General features: G+C 34.1%; 2 protein-coding genes across 4 annotated transcripts; both read left to right on the top strand.

The window, feature by feature from the left end:
* The first annotated feature begins 2,018 nt into the window (after positions 1 to 2,018).
* Positions 2,019 to 8,120, top strand: LOC123559554 (uncharacterized). Of its 3 annotated transcripts, none has more exons than XM_045351477.2 (4): positions 2,019 to 2,206; positions 2,908 to 3,200; positions 5,523 to 5,702; positions 6,334 to 8,120. In XM_045351477.2, exons 2-4 carry the CDS (start codon positions 2,945 to 2,947, stop codon positions 6,510 to 6,512), a joined length of 615 nt encoding a protein of 204 aa, XP_045207412.2. In that variant the 5' UTR covers positions 2,019 to 2,206; positions 2,908 to 2,944; the 3' UTR covers positions 6,513 to 8,120. The 3 variants fall into 3 exon arrangements, with proteins under 3 accessions (XP_045207412.2, XP_045207410.2, XP_045207409.2); XM_045351475.2 differs by having other exon boundaries at positions 2,021 to 2,206; positions 2,876 to 3,200; positions 6,334 to 8,119; XM_045351474.2 differs by having other exon boundaries at positions 2,022 to 2,206; positions 2,873 to 3,200; positions 6,334 to 8,119.
* Positions 8,121 to 8,217: 97 nt separating this feature from the next.
* LOC128545855 (uncharacterized) lies at positions 8,218 to 14,293 on the top strand. The gene is made up of 3 exons (XM_053552595.1): positions 8,218 to 8,726; positions 9,761 to 9,940; positions 13,742 to 14,293. Exons 1-3 carry the CDS (start codon positions 8,468 to 8,470, stop codon positions 13,918 to 13,920), a joined length of 618 nt encoding a protein of 205 aa, XP_053408570.1. The 5' UTR covers positions 8,218 to 8,467; the 3' UTR covers positions 13,921 to 14,293.
* Positions 14,294 to 14,438: the final 145 nt, after the last annotated feature.

Genomic DNA, 14,438 nt, shown 5'->3' on the forward strand with positions numbered 1-14,438 from the left:
ACCCCAAAAGCATAATGTAACGCATTAACACATAAATTTTTTTGGGCTTCAAAAAAATTATGCGTCATAAAAATCTGAAAAGGGGAAATAAAATTCTACCAAAACTGAAAGGCAACCAAGTTATTTTTATTTTTAATTTGGTATATGAACAGAATGAAAACCCAAGTTTGAAAGAATATCTTTACTATTTTTCAAAAAAATGTTAGTTTTTTATGTCGAAAGCCCGATCGGGCAATGTTACCAGCCTGTTTAAAATCTATATTTTTTTCTATAAGCCGATCCGATTCCCTATAAATTATAATGCTATATTTAGGCCGAGCACAGCTTATCGGCAGAATCATAAGCTCAACCAAAGAAGTATAAAATACACAGAATGGCAACTGGCTGTAATCTCGCGTGAGCTCGTGTCAGAGGGTGATTCGGCGTTATCTTACTAAAAACAAACATCGGCGAGCATGGAGTTACAATTTGTACCTTTAAAACTACATTTAAAATACATGTTAGCTTCTAAAACAAAATAAGTTTAATGTGAAATGGTCTTAAGACATGAAGTACATGGTTTTTTTTTGCCATCGAAAGAAGCGTGGTCATACGGTGATAATTATTTTACCGATGAATAATTGCTTTTGCATACAAAATGGCGCGTGGAGAAAGCGCCACTTCCGGTAAACGAGATCTCGTTTTTTTGTCACGGGAGGTTGGCGAGATTCGTTCTATATGCCTTTCAAGTTGCCAATCTATTTATTTTTATAGCTCTTTGGCTCAACTTAATTACTGTGTATACATGCAGTGAGCCTTAAGAAATAATAATCTAAAAGGCCCATTTCAAATTGATGAATAAATAAAAATGTAAAAAATAAGGAATTTCTATGCTTTTTATGGGTGGGGTGTTTGTTTACATTATTATTATACAATGGAAAGTTAGTTACTCACGTTTCTAAAAATGTCAACAGGTCCGACCATGCACATGCTGTAATGGAGTGCCGTCCATATTCTATATAAAAGTAAAATAATTCCATTAATCAGTCATGCCTGCAAGTAAAATCACTGATTTCTTAATTTTAAAAATTCAATATAGGCTTAGTAACAAAGAAGTTCAAAGAAACTAAAGTACCGGAAAGGAATTAAATACGATCTGAAAAGCGACACAAAGGTGAATCTATTCTCTCATTACCCGAGCTGAAGAACTCGTTTTGGGGAATGTTTTTGTTTCCTCAAATTTTCAAAATGTCGGCGCCAGTGTAACGTGTATCCACTCTTACTTAAATATAAAATGTTCAAATGTCGCCGTTTAAAAATGCTACTCAGTATTGAATAAAGCATGTTTGTATCACAAATTATATCAGTGTAGGGCACGTTACCGGCTGATTAGCTTCTAACGCAAAAACAATTTTAAAAGCTTACTTTGAATATTCTTTCGAGTCGCAGACATCTTATTGTGGGGGATTTTGCGTTTCGCCTACTGATCTGACGGACGCTTATTAACAATAACGAAGACCGTGATATCCCGAATTTCATCGGGGTCGGGTCGCACGCCGGGGGTCTAAACCGGATCACCATATTTTTTTATTTGGATAGTATGTGTTGTTTGGATACCCTCGTATGTTACCGTAGTGGGATTCGATCCCGATTTTCGTCGCTTCGCGACGAAAATCGGTAAGATCGATTCCCTATTACGGTAGCATACGGGTATATGTGTAAACATGCTGTCATTGGAGAAAATAAGTCATTGAAGTAATGAACCCTCCTGTTTAACTAAACCAGAACAATTTTGTTTCTGTTTTAAAAAAGACGATTTTAGGTCCATGTTTACAAACAAGATTCATGGGCATAATTTGATTACCCTTGAAAGGTATTATTTCAAACAATGAATAAATACGATATAATCGATATTGAACTTAAATCTTTTTCACTATAAATAGGCTGTATTTATCTATGTTATATTTTTTTCAAAAGCAAACAAGTTTTAAATACAGATTCTTTTGTATTTATCTGAATAGTGTTGAAATAAATTTTCGTGCGAAAATATATTTAAAGATATAACTACCATAACAATTTCGGCAGGTATATACTTTGTTTACGAAAGTCTGACAATCATATTCAGCGCAAAACTTACTTTGAAAAAAAAACCTCACTTTTTGTAGGAAATGTGTTGAGATGGTCAGGAGAAAAATGGATTAAAGAGTCTCGTAAAGTATATATAAAGGTATTTCTATTCAGTGTATTTTTTTTTTATTTCTCTGAGAAATAATGCCAAGAGAAACAACACAAGTAAAATCGCTTTACAACACAATAAAACAAAAAAATAATGCAACAGGAAAAGACATTATTTACGGTAAGGCGAAGGGGTGGGGACGTCACGAAAAAAAAGTGTTCCGATCAAAGGGACAATATAGGTGGATGGAGAAAAGGGGAAATTAATTTTAAATAAGTCGTTATTCCAAAGACTGATCATTGTTTTGTTTTTCTTTATGACATATTTTCTCACGCGCGCGCGTGCAAGCGTGCGTGCGTTTTTCGAAAGGTGTCCTATCGTCTTTAATTAGTTTTGACTGATGTTTTTTTTTCTTCATGCTCATTGTTGGGACTGGCAATATTTCGCGGAGAAATAACGAAATGATCGCATGGGATAAATGAACAATAAAGATATTTGTCAAGATCATTGAAAAATAATGTCATATTTTCCATGCAATATGTGTAGCTTGAAGAAGTCCGTAGATTATGCCAGTTGGCTAAAAAGGTACAAATACATCTTGTGTAATGGAAATTTCAGATACATGCTGTAACAACAGTGGTAAAATTATTATGTAAATGTGTCTAAATGAATACAAATATAAATAAGAAATCCAAGAATCTTAATAATGCATTCCAGCAGCTGGTGTCTTGACACTAATTTTCAATGTTCAGTTCAACTGACAGAGAAGTTTGAGTACGTGCTTCAAAGATGTCACCCAAAATGGGACTATATGGATTAATACCAGCTTCGATTGCTATCTTGTTCATAGCTGTTGCCATCGGTGTGAATAGGTGGCAGTATAAAAAGGAATCTATGTCTAAATATATACAACATGAAAGTTATACTGGCCTGTGGAAATTATGCATTGAAACAACTCTGACGTATTCGAAGCCGTCAGTGACAAATCTTGGAACAATTACTGTGAAAGAAACGTCGTCAACATGCGATGACATCGCCGCCTTCTGTAAGTATAGAATGTTTTTCAAACTATAAAAAAAAAAATAAACATATCTTTTTTTATACGCGTAGTTACGTGCACAAAGTATCACACCTAAGGATGCCAGTCACACGAAGAGATGATCTCTAACAATCTATGCTAAGGGATTTGCTAGCAAAATAATAAGGATTTCACGACGAACTGTAACAGATTTAAGAAGGGTTATTCTGGTTCAAGCAAGAAAGATCTTTTTTTTTCTAGTAAAACTAAGGTTTTGATTTTACTAGATCTTGAATGTAAACGTAATTATTAGGTCATTTCTGACTGATTTTTTTTTGTATCCGATGGGAGTTGAATACAGGGTTTTGTACTCGTTAGTGAAATACATGTGTTTGTAACAGAATATTTGTAGGTATAAAATAAACTTAGATATTTAGGAATATACAACAATGTGTAAATATTCAGACGTAGTCAAACATAAGATCGAGTATGTACTCTTTATTGAAGAAATAGAAAGCTCCGGGCTTACACAGTAAAAATGAAAAATAATGATTAAACGGACAACAGTGTTCTAAACACCCATTTACCCACACCTCGCTACTTTAGTAATGTTTTTAACAGTTTATTACTATGACCAAGACGTATATAGAAATACAACATACCCAAAGGCAGACGTGATTCTGACACCCTCGTTAGTAACTGTACGACTGCTGTTTCGAGCCAGATCGGCTAGATCTCACAGTTGATCAACTGAAAGTGCTGTTTCTGAAGGTTATTGCACATTAGTCTGGCAGTAGAAATGTACACAAGAATAGAATGCTTGTTTTGGAAGTTTATTTCAAAGCCCAGGTAGCAAGCTAGGTGTTTGGGTGTGTTGTAAAATACACTTAAGCCATTGTTTTAGTATGGTACTTCAGAAGAAGACAATTGTGTTTGTCATGTAGGGCTATCCCTATTTCATACATAGTTCCTCGGATTCATGTGCAGTATGATAGTTGCCGGTAAGGTAACAGATTACTTACACACGGAACTGTGTCAGCCCCGACTATACAGATAAAAAAACAATTGAGCAAAGACAATTGTGTTTGTCGTGTAGGGCTATCCCTATTTCATACATAGTTCCTCGGATTCATGTGCAGTATGATAGTTGCCGGTAAGGTAACAGATTACTTACACACGGAACTGTGTCAGCCCCGACTATACAGATAAAAAAAACAATTGAGCAAAGAGAATAGCGCAATGTGCAATGTACATGTTATTCTTTCACATATCCAAGCGATGGAAAATGCACCACTGTCAATTTCCAAGTCAGAGAAGTTGTGTGAAGATGTCGTTTAAAAGTTGATAATGGAATATGGTAAAAATGACCAAAGATTGGTTCCACCAAAATGCACTCATTTGCAATGTCTGTCTCGTAAATCACAGACGAATTTTATCAAAGAAAATGTCCAAATTACCCATATTTCTACGCCAAATACTGCCGTCATAGATATGTCACTGTGTAAACAGAAATACTTGACATAGGAAAATGGCTCGGCATGAAACTAATAACAATCAAGAGAAAAAGCGATCATATTTACTAAGCTCTACGAGTTTGCTTATGGTAGAAGAAAGATGTAAAACTTTGTAGGACAACACTTTACGAGACTGCATCTTTTCATTACGAATCAAGAATTTGCCATTTTACGTGAAAAATAAAGTAAGACCACACATTGCCAATTTTTTTTCATATAAAATATCAAATCTACAGACATTGCAGCATTTCAGTATGCTTGTTTGCTTAGGGAGTCACGAGTGATAATGCTTTAATAGATAAAGAGCATCTTTTATATGAATGCAACATTCGTTTTATTTTTGGTGTACATAGAATACATATGTTTGACTATTTTTGTTGTACACAGAATACATGTGTTTGACTATTTTTGTTGTACGTGGAATACATGTGTTTGACGATTTTTGTTGTTCGTGGAATACATGTGTTTGACGATTTTTGTTGTTCGTGGAATACATGTGTTTGGCTATTTGTAAGCTTTATTTGATGGTAAGTACCCACTATAGTGCTCCAAGTGACCATCGTGAAAAATAATCCATTAGGTCTAAATATAACTTGCTCCATATTTTAGTCCCGCTTCCTTACTAAATAATTTCATTCAAGCGTTTTGCATGTAAGAAAACCGACAGATTTTAAAGAGACCGGAGAAAGTCTAATCCTAAATAGAGCTTGATTTCGGCGATTTTGATATATGTACAAATCAACAAAGTTCTACTTGAATTGTTGTCTGCCTAATCTATTCAATGAAAATAAATTATCGGATATCAGAATAGTAAGTGTTATAATTTTCGTTTCAGCCACACAGAAAACGTTGAAGTTCATCAGCGTCGTGAAATATATTCTATTCGCGACCCTCGTGTGCATGGTTCTGGCGATACTGGGAACGCTAGTAAAACATTTCGTGCTGAAGGAATGGTTGCACGAGAAACAGCAGATAGGACTGGGTTATATAACTGCCATGTTGGCTTTTCTGACTGGTATGTCTCCGTAGAGTGTAAATTGTCATGTTCCTAAAAACAGTAAGCCTTATACCTATCAACTATGGTAAAAACATCTTGGCTAGACTACAGTATACTAAGTAATCATAAGGGTTAAATGATTTTATAGGTATTTTGACGCAAATGCAGGTTATAAATATCAAATATGGGTAAATACGGAGAAACCTGAATATATTTTATATACTCATTACTCTTGGGTGTGTATCTACTATCCTCATGGACTAAGTAAATAGTAAATAGTAACTAACCTAAATGTATGATGTGAATAGTAAAAAAAACACACCAATACTTCATTAACTGATAAAGAAAGATTAGATACATTAGGGGCGACTAAGCAATTTCATTCCATAGACTTACATACAGTCAAATATGACTTAAAAGACTTCCCAGTGGAAAATAAAGAAAGTACTAACATGTGGTCAGTCAACACAGGTAAAATTATATCATTCATGATTCAACAAAAGTAAAAACAAAGGCGTTTTTACAGGTTTTACAGTAGTGGCCTTCATTTTGGAGAGAGTTAATTCAACTGTACTAGGGTTAAGATTTTATGCGAAAGATCTGCGTATTTTCAGCTACATTTAAGACATCATTTTGTTTTCATTTTCAGGAGTTCTAGCAATTGCGGCATTCGGTGTGTATGGTGCTGAAGTGAAGTACGAAGGGTATACCCTTCAAGCAGGGTTCTACCTTGCTGTAACAGCTGCTATATTGTCATGGATTTCGGCAGCAATGTTTCTTGCAGGCAGTATTTGTATTGGGGCAAAAATGTATCCCGATATGAAATGATTTCAATGAAATGTCGACGCTAATAGACATTGAACTAAATCTGCCACATTTTTATTTGTAAATAGGTGGCTTGCCATCAAATAAATTCTAAGGAATGACGAAAGTATCATTTTATGAAAAGAGACTGAAATTGATTCATAAACAATTGTACAAAATTACTACTTGTTAGTATTTATGACATATTTGATTAAAAAACACTCAGTGAAACCTTATCTTTTATGTATAAAGTATTGTGTGACGGTCAAGTAATTCTATAGCTAAATCTACCTACAGTATGAACATGTACTCCCACTAAAAAGATTGGCAGATATTTTCACAAATGACTTATTTTAAAAAAAAGTCATTTATTTGTAAAAGCAGCACGACATACTCTGTTGGATTTTATATTTCTACAAGTTAAATTCAGTTGACAAGGATTTTCTACATTTAAAAGAAATATCAAATGGAGAAAGATGCGGACTGTAGTACTGTAGTTTATCTTTAACTGTAGAGTGTCCGATTAAAATGCATATTTTGATCAACATACTCCGATATTAAATCAAAAGATATGTAGAATTAGATACTCCAATGCCTGGACATTTTCAAATGTTTTAGCAAAAATAGTTACACATGACCTTGACATCTGGCTATGATCAACAGTAATATTCAAATGACTGGAACTGGCCTATTCACTACGTCACCTTGAGTTAACCCACTCTATGTTGGCATTCTACGAAGCCTGATGTCAAGAAATGTTTTGAGTTTCAAGGACACCGTAAACATGGTCTGTGACTTATTTTCTCTATCTCGCGATAGTTCATGTTCGTTCGTCAGGAGACCGTAATACCAAGGGCATGTGTCTAACTTGAACCAGAAGTGATACTTTTTGTTCACATACATGTAGGAAAACGTTTTCAAGATGACCTTGTTTCATCAATTTGGTCAAAGGTCATGGTTGCCGCTTTTCTTAACAATATGCTAAGTTGATCAACTGACAAGATGTATACGGGGTCCGTATTGTGTAAATGCACGTAAATCACGTTAAACGGTAACAGAAATACCGGAAACTAGCAGATTTACATTCTTAATCAAAAATATTTTTGTTATATGTGTTGTTTTTTCTTTGAATTACGCATGTATATATACATATCAGAATACTTATCTTAAAATAATTTAACAAATGAAAAATTGCAAACTTTAATCAATATTGCAAATACTATTTAACCTGTTTCACTTAGTTGAAAATAAACAAACTATCACTGTTTTTATTAAACATTACGTACTTTTCAATAATAAGCCTTTTAAAGACATATAATCTATTGTATTAATTCGGAATTTTTCAATACTATATTGAGAAAGTTAAAATACTTATCATAAAATATTGATATTCGAGGATATAATTTAAAGCACCCCTTAAGCCAAATATTGATGAGAACGACTTTTCAGGTTATTATTAACTTAGTGATAAAACTATGGCACCTGAAAACGCACCAAACTAAACTGAACTGAAATTCCAGATTTTTAAATTCTACTCAGTTATTTCTTTTTCGTGAAAAAAAAATGGGATTACAATACGGTATTTTGTTGTAAAACTTTGAAGAATAGATCGGCATGATTGGAATAAATAAAGCTGGTTATACAAATAACCAATACTTTTACTTATGAAAATGTTTAGATAGGAAATTGACAGAATGTGTATCTTAAAGAAATAAGTTTAAAAATAAGTCATCTGCATATTGTGTTACGTATTTTACGAATCAGACCTAAAATTTATCAAAATTTGTTACAATATAGGTCACGAGCCTGCTGTAACTGCCGGATAATGACTGAGGTCTACATTTGCTAAAAGATAAAGCAAGGAATTGAAGAAATAGGGAAAGTAAGAAATTCATACTAAATTGTTTGAACTTTCGATTTGAAAAAATACTAGCTTTGAAGTCCATCTATTCATAACAGCAAATAGTAAATGCAACGCAATGATAATTTCGCAAAAATCAGGCCTCTTTGGATTAATACCAGCTGTTGTGGTTATCATATTTATAGCAGTGGCTGTTGGTGTGAACAAATGGCAGTATACGAATGGACTTGTCTCAAAGTACATAGATTTCGAAGGGCATGCTGGTCTATGGAAATTCTGTAATGAAACAACTCTGATTTATTCAAAGCAGTCGGGAATGAACACACTAAATGTGAAGGAAACACTTACCTCCCAGTGTTATGATATTACTGATATTTGTGAGTATACTAATCAATATTTCTAGCAACCGTCGCAATGTTGGTAATGATTTTTATTTTTAGTATACTTCATACATTTAGAAATTTTAGAATTTCAGAAGAATGGAGTAGCGCAATAGTATCATTTTTCACTATTAAGTGACTTTACCATTTTTCAAACAAATCACAAAATACACACGAAACGTGTTTTCATTATACTGTGAAGTCATTAATATTTGTGGGAGACTAATTTTCGTGGATTTCGTGGTTGAGTCAATCCACGAAATTTAATCCCAACGAACAATTAAAATTCCTATTCATTTTATGTTCAAAAGTTGAAACCCACGAATTCATATCCCTACGAAATTGCAATTTTGACCAAAACCACGTTTCATGCCCACGAAATTAAATGATTTTACAGTAAGTGCACATATCTTTTATAATGATACAAAGGTGTAAATATGGAGATTTCACGGATATGAAACTAAATTTAGCTTTGTTTCCAAGATATTTTGGAATACTCGTATGGAAGTTATTTTGCTTTTGTCAGGATTTCTTGCCTTATAATGAAATTGATTCGTAAATTGGTAAATGCAAGACATTTATGTGTACTAGTACTTTTGTGTATTTTTATGATTGGGCTGAGGTCGTCAGGTGGAGAAATAGTATAATAACATTACTCGATTTTGCTGAAATTTAAGCATGTTATTAACACAATTTTTTGTAAATGTATAAGAAGTTTCATAAATGCACTGTCTGTAATATGAAAGATATTGCCAAAATATTAAGTGTCCTTTAGTGTAAAGTGTACAAAAAGAAGTGTGTTTGATCAAATAGCTTATCAAGTCAAAAATGAATTTCATATATTTTTCTTCCAGTTTTGACTTAAGCCCAGCACATTTAGTGTTGAACTATCAGCACAAACTAGGGACCGGCTATTTATATAAAGAACTATTCAATAATTTGATCAATTTCTATTACACTTAATCTTCCTAAAACGTACACAAAACGAATTTAGATATATCACATTCTCACATGTTCAGTTTTGTCCCTAGGCTCACAAAGAATGACCAAGTTCCTTAACACAGTGAGGTATGCCTTGTTTGCCAGCTTGGCGTCCATGGTTCTAGCAATTCTTGGAACACTTGTGAAGAATTTCGTATTAAAGGAATGGCAGCACGAGAAACAACAGATGGCTTTGGGTTTAGTAACCGCTATGTTAGCTTTTCTAGCAGGTATGTTTTACTTACTACCTTTGCAAAAACGTAATTTATCATATAAATACAAAAGAAACGTCAACAGAGTCAATGGAAGAAAACACATATCAACTGTATATAATAAAAACCTACTGAACCATCGTCTAATGCATTGGTGTTGTTGATTTGATTGTTATTTTGTGTGTCAATGCAAATGGTATGTGAATATACAGGTACTACAATGTCCCCTCGAATGTTTCTATGATTTTAATTTTTTTCATATGTGCTTTACTAAATGGAATCATTAAGTATCACCAGAAAACATGATTTTATCCCCTCGATTCCAGTCTGACAACAATTTTAAAGCTAAAAATTGTGTCGCTTGCTTTATCGCAAGACAATAAAACGTTTAGAAAAATGTCTGAATACTGAAAACGCAAACAGCCCATCAGCTTTCACTTACTGGAAACCTGGAGTTGTGTTTGCTTGCTTCGTGTGTAAGGCGTTCATTTATTCATTCATTCATTCATTCGATATTAATTGTGTTGTACAATGACAGTAAGTGATTACTAGAATCTCAGGGATAGTTCTAGACCTTCTAAAAGGACATTGTGCTGCAGAGAAGTGGAACGGTGAATATTGCGCAGAAAAAGTGGCAGGATTATGTTTCCTATTACCAACCAACCTTTCTGGGAAAACACTGCGGAATTCTTGGTATTAATAATTGCAAGACAAGCACCAAATGTAAACATAGTCATTCTGCAATAACAAGAGGGTCCTAGGTCGCTCACCAGAGTGTCTAAGCTAAAAAATATAACACTTTTTGAGTCATGTCAGAAATATTTCTGCTAAAAGTTTGAATTAAGGGACTTCCACAGTATAATTCTATGTAGGGATATCTAACGTTGTTTTTGAGATCGACAGTCAACTCGTCCCCCGATTTGGTCATTTTGTCCCCCTTGGTGATTTCAAATTGGTCATTTCGTCCCCCTTTTTCGCCCCAACCCCTCCCCCTTTTTAAACATACTTTTGAAAAAAAAATCAAAATACATGTATGATCAATTAAATCGTATTTTTTTTTAATTAAGTATGTTTAAAAATATACGTTTTCGTTTGTTTTAAGAACTTTTTTTGATTAAACAATGATAATTTAAAAAGGATGATTTTCTTATTTCCTGCCTTTTTTTTTCTTCTTTTTTTTTTTTGTTTCTTTTTTTTTTTGTAAGTCTGCCATGACATAATTGCTTTTTCAATAGATTTAAAAAAAAAAAATCCTCAATCCAATCAACTATTAGCACTGTGCCACATTTCATTCAGTCAACCAAGAACTTCTCCTGCAATTAAATACATAAATACATGTACATGCATTAATACCTTCCGCTCAACCTAATCAACGACTTTTTTTTATGTGATTAATAACCTTCCACACCTTTCGTATATATAGGTATAGGCTGATTCTACTTTTTTAGAAACGGCTGTCCCCCGACATTTGAAGTATTTTTTTCTAGTAACAAAAATGAATATAAAGCATGTTGGTTGCCTTTAGTAACACATATGTAATTTAGTAGTCTGTAACCGTTAAAAAATAGTAGCCTGTAACCTTAGTATTTAGTAGTTTGTCACCTTAAGAATTTAGTTGTTTGTAACCTTAAGAATTTCGTAGTCTGTAATCTTAAACAAGAGGGCCATGATGGTCCTATATATCGCTCACCAGAGTTGATCTCGCCTACTGACCTAGCTTTTGACTCAACATGACCAGGAGTCGAACTTGACCTATAGATCATCAAGACAAACGTTCTGACTAAATTTCATAAAGATTTGGTTACAACTGTGGCCTCTAGAGTGTTCACAAGCTTTTCCTTTGATTTGACCGGGTGACCTAGTTTTTGACCTCACATGACCCAGATTCGAATTTGACCTATAGATTATCAAAATAAACATTGTGACTAATTCTCATGAGTTTCAAACTTAAATTGTGGTCTCTAAAGTGCTGAAAAGATTTTCCTTTGATCTGGCCTAGTGACCTTGTTTTTGACCCCACATGACCCAGTTTCAAATCTGACCTAGAAATGATTAAGACAAACATTCTGAACCAGTTTCATTAAGATTGAGTTACAACTGTGGCCTCTAAAGTGTTAATAAGCTTTTCCTTTGATTTAACCAGGTGTCCAAGTTTTTGATCCCACATGACCTAGTTTCGAACTTTACCTAGAGATTATCAAGACTAACATTCTGACCAAGTTTCATCGAGATTGGGGCATAAATGTGGTCCCTAGAGTGTTCAAAAGCTCTTCCATTGATCTGACCTACTGACCTAGTTTTTGATCCCGCATGACGCAGATTCAAACTTAACCTAGAGATCACCAAAACTAACCTTCTGACCAGGTTTCATAAAGATTGGGTCACCAATGCTGTCTAGTGTTCACAAGCTTTTCCTTTGATCTGACCTACTGACCTTAGTTTTTGACCACACATGACCCACCTAGAGATCATCACGACTAACATTTTGATTAAGTTTCATAAAGATTGGGTCAAAAATGTGTCTCTAGAGTGTCCACAAGCTTTTCCTTTGATTTAACCTACTGACCTAGTTTCTGACCCCACATGACCCAGTTTCAAACTTGACCTAGAGATTATCAAGACTAACATTCTGACCAAGTTTCATAAAGATTGGGTCACAAATGTGCTCTCTAGAATGTTCACAAGCTATCCCTTTGATCTGATCTACTGACCTAGTTTATGACCCCACATGACCCAGTTTTGACTTTGGCCTAGAGATCATCAAGACTAACATTCTGACCATGTTTCATAAAGATTGAGTCACAATTGTGGTCTCTAGAGTGTTCACAAGCTTTTCCTTTGATCTGACCTACTGACCTAGTTTTTGATCCCACATGACCCAGTTTCAAACTTGACCTAGAGATCATCAAAACTAACATACTGATCAAGTTTCATAAAGATTGGGTCACAAATGCTGTCTCTAGAGTCACAAGGCAAATGTTGATGGACGACGCACGACGGACGCCGAACAATGACCGGTCACAATAGCTCACCTTGAGCACTTTGTGCTGTGGTGAGCTAAAAAATACTAGTCTGTAAACTTAGAATTAAGTAGTCTGTGACCTTAAGAATTTAGTAGTCTGAACTATAAAAATTAGTAGTGTGTGTAACCTTAGAATTTATTTGTCTGTAACCTTAAGAAATTTGTAGTATCAGACCTTAAATAATTAGTAGTCTGTAACCTTAAGAATTTAGCAGTGCGTAACCTAAAAAAAGTAGTTTGTAACTAAAGAATTTAGTTGTGCGTAACCTTAGAATAAGTACTCTGTAACCTTAAGAATTTAGTAGTGTGTAACCTGAATTAGTAGTGTGTAACCTAAAAATTTAGTATTCTCTAACCTAATCTTATCTAAATAATTTTAACATTTCCCTTAGTCAAAACTGTGTGTAAAAATTAATTTTAAAATTGGCCTGCAGTTTCTGGGAAGAATTTACTAGAAATTTCTACTACTTACATGTAAGGGAAAATTTGGCCACACCTTTTGACAATGCTTTTCATAAGAAATTAAAATGATCTGAATAATCTTGGTAGACCACCAACAGAACATTTCTAATAAGAATATTTGAAAACCAGGTCAGCAGTTCCAGCTACATAAAATCGTAGTTATAGCCATACACTGAAAATGTTGACCCTCCCCCTGGTGGCTAAGTTTTGTTAACAAAACATAAGTAGACAATTACTCAAACATAAAAATCATCTTTTATTTTTGAGCTACATTTTTCAAACGGATATCAAGTATCGATTGTTTGAAAAATTATTATTGCTTGTTTGTATTGCAGGTGTTCTAGTGGTTGTAGGGTTTGGTGTATATAACGTAGAGGTGAGGATGGAGGGCTATTACCTACAGGCAGCATTCTATCTCACTGTGGCTGCGTGGCTGTTGTCGTGGATTACAGCAGCCATGTTTCTTGTTGGTGGTATTTGTATCGGAGCAAAAATGTACCCAGATTTGAAATGATTTCATTGTTATTGGCAGTTCTGTAATGAGTAAATCTATAAGAACAGAAAGATAAAAGACTCTGCAAATGATCAAAACCCAAACAGTTAAATCAAATGAAATACACAAGTTTCTAGGGGCCTATATGCATACCAGGAATTTACCCTACAAAAAAAACGTACTAGTTAAAACGCAGTAACTGCAATTATTTGTGAACAGTATTTCCTAATGATAGTCTGCTAGACAAAAACATGAAATATACACAATATGTATGTGCATTCTCAGCTGCACATCTTTCTCTAACACTGTCCTTTTAAACATAACAGCATCTCAAGCAGCAGAAGGTCCCGAGTTATCACTTAGTGATTATATCCCCTTCAATACTGCTTTGAAAGAAGGAACAGTTTTAATTTCCATGCATCAATCACATAATACACAGATGTTATAAATAGTTTTGTTCGTTTTGGGTTTAGCCCCGTTTTTAAATATTATTTCAGTTATGTAATGGCAGGCAGTTAACCTAACCAGTGTTCCTGGAT

Source organism: Mercenaria mercenaria, chromosome 10 (assembly GCF_021730395.1).
Source record: "Mercenaria mercenaria strain notata chromosome 10, MADL_Memer_1, whole genome shotgun sequence".
NCBI classification, from domain to species: domain Eukaryota; kingdom Metazoa; phylum Mollusca; class Bivalvia; order Venerida; family Veneridae; genus Mercenaria; species Mercenaria mercenaria.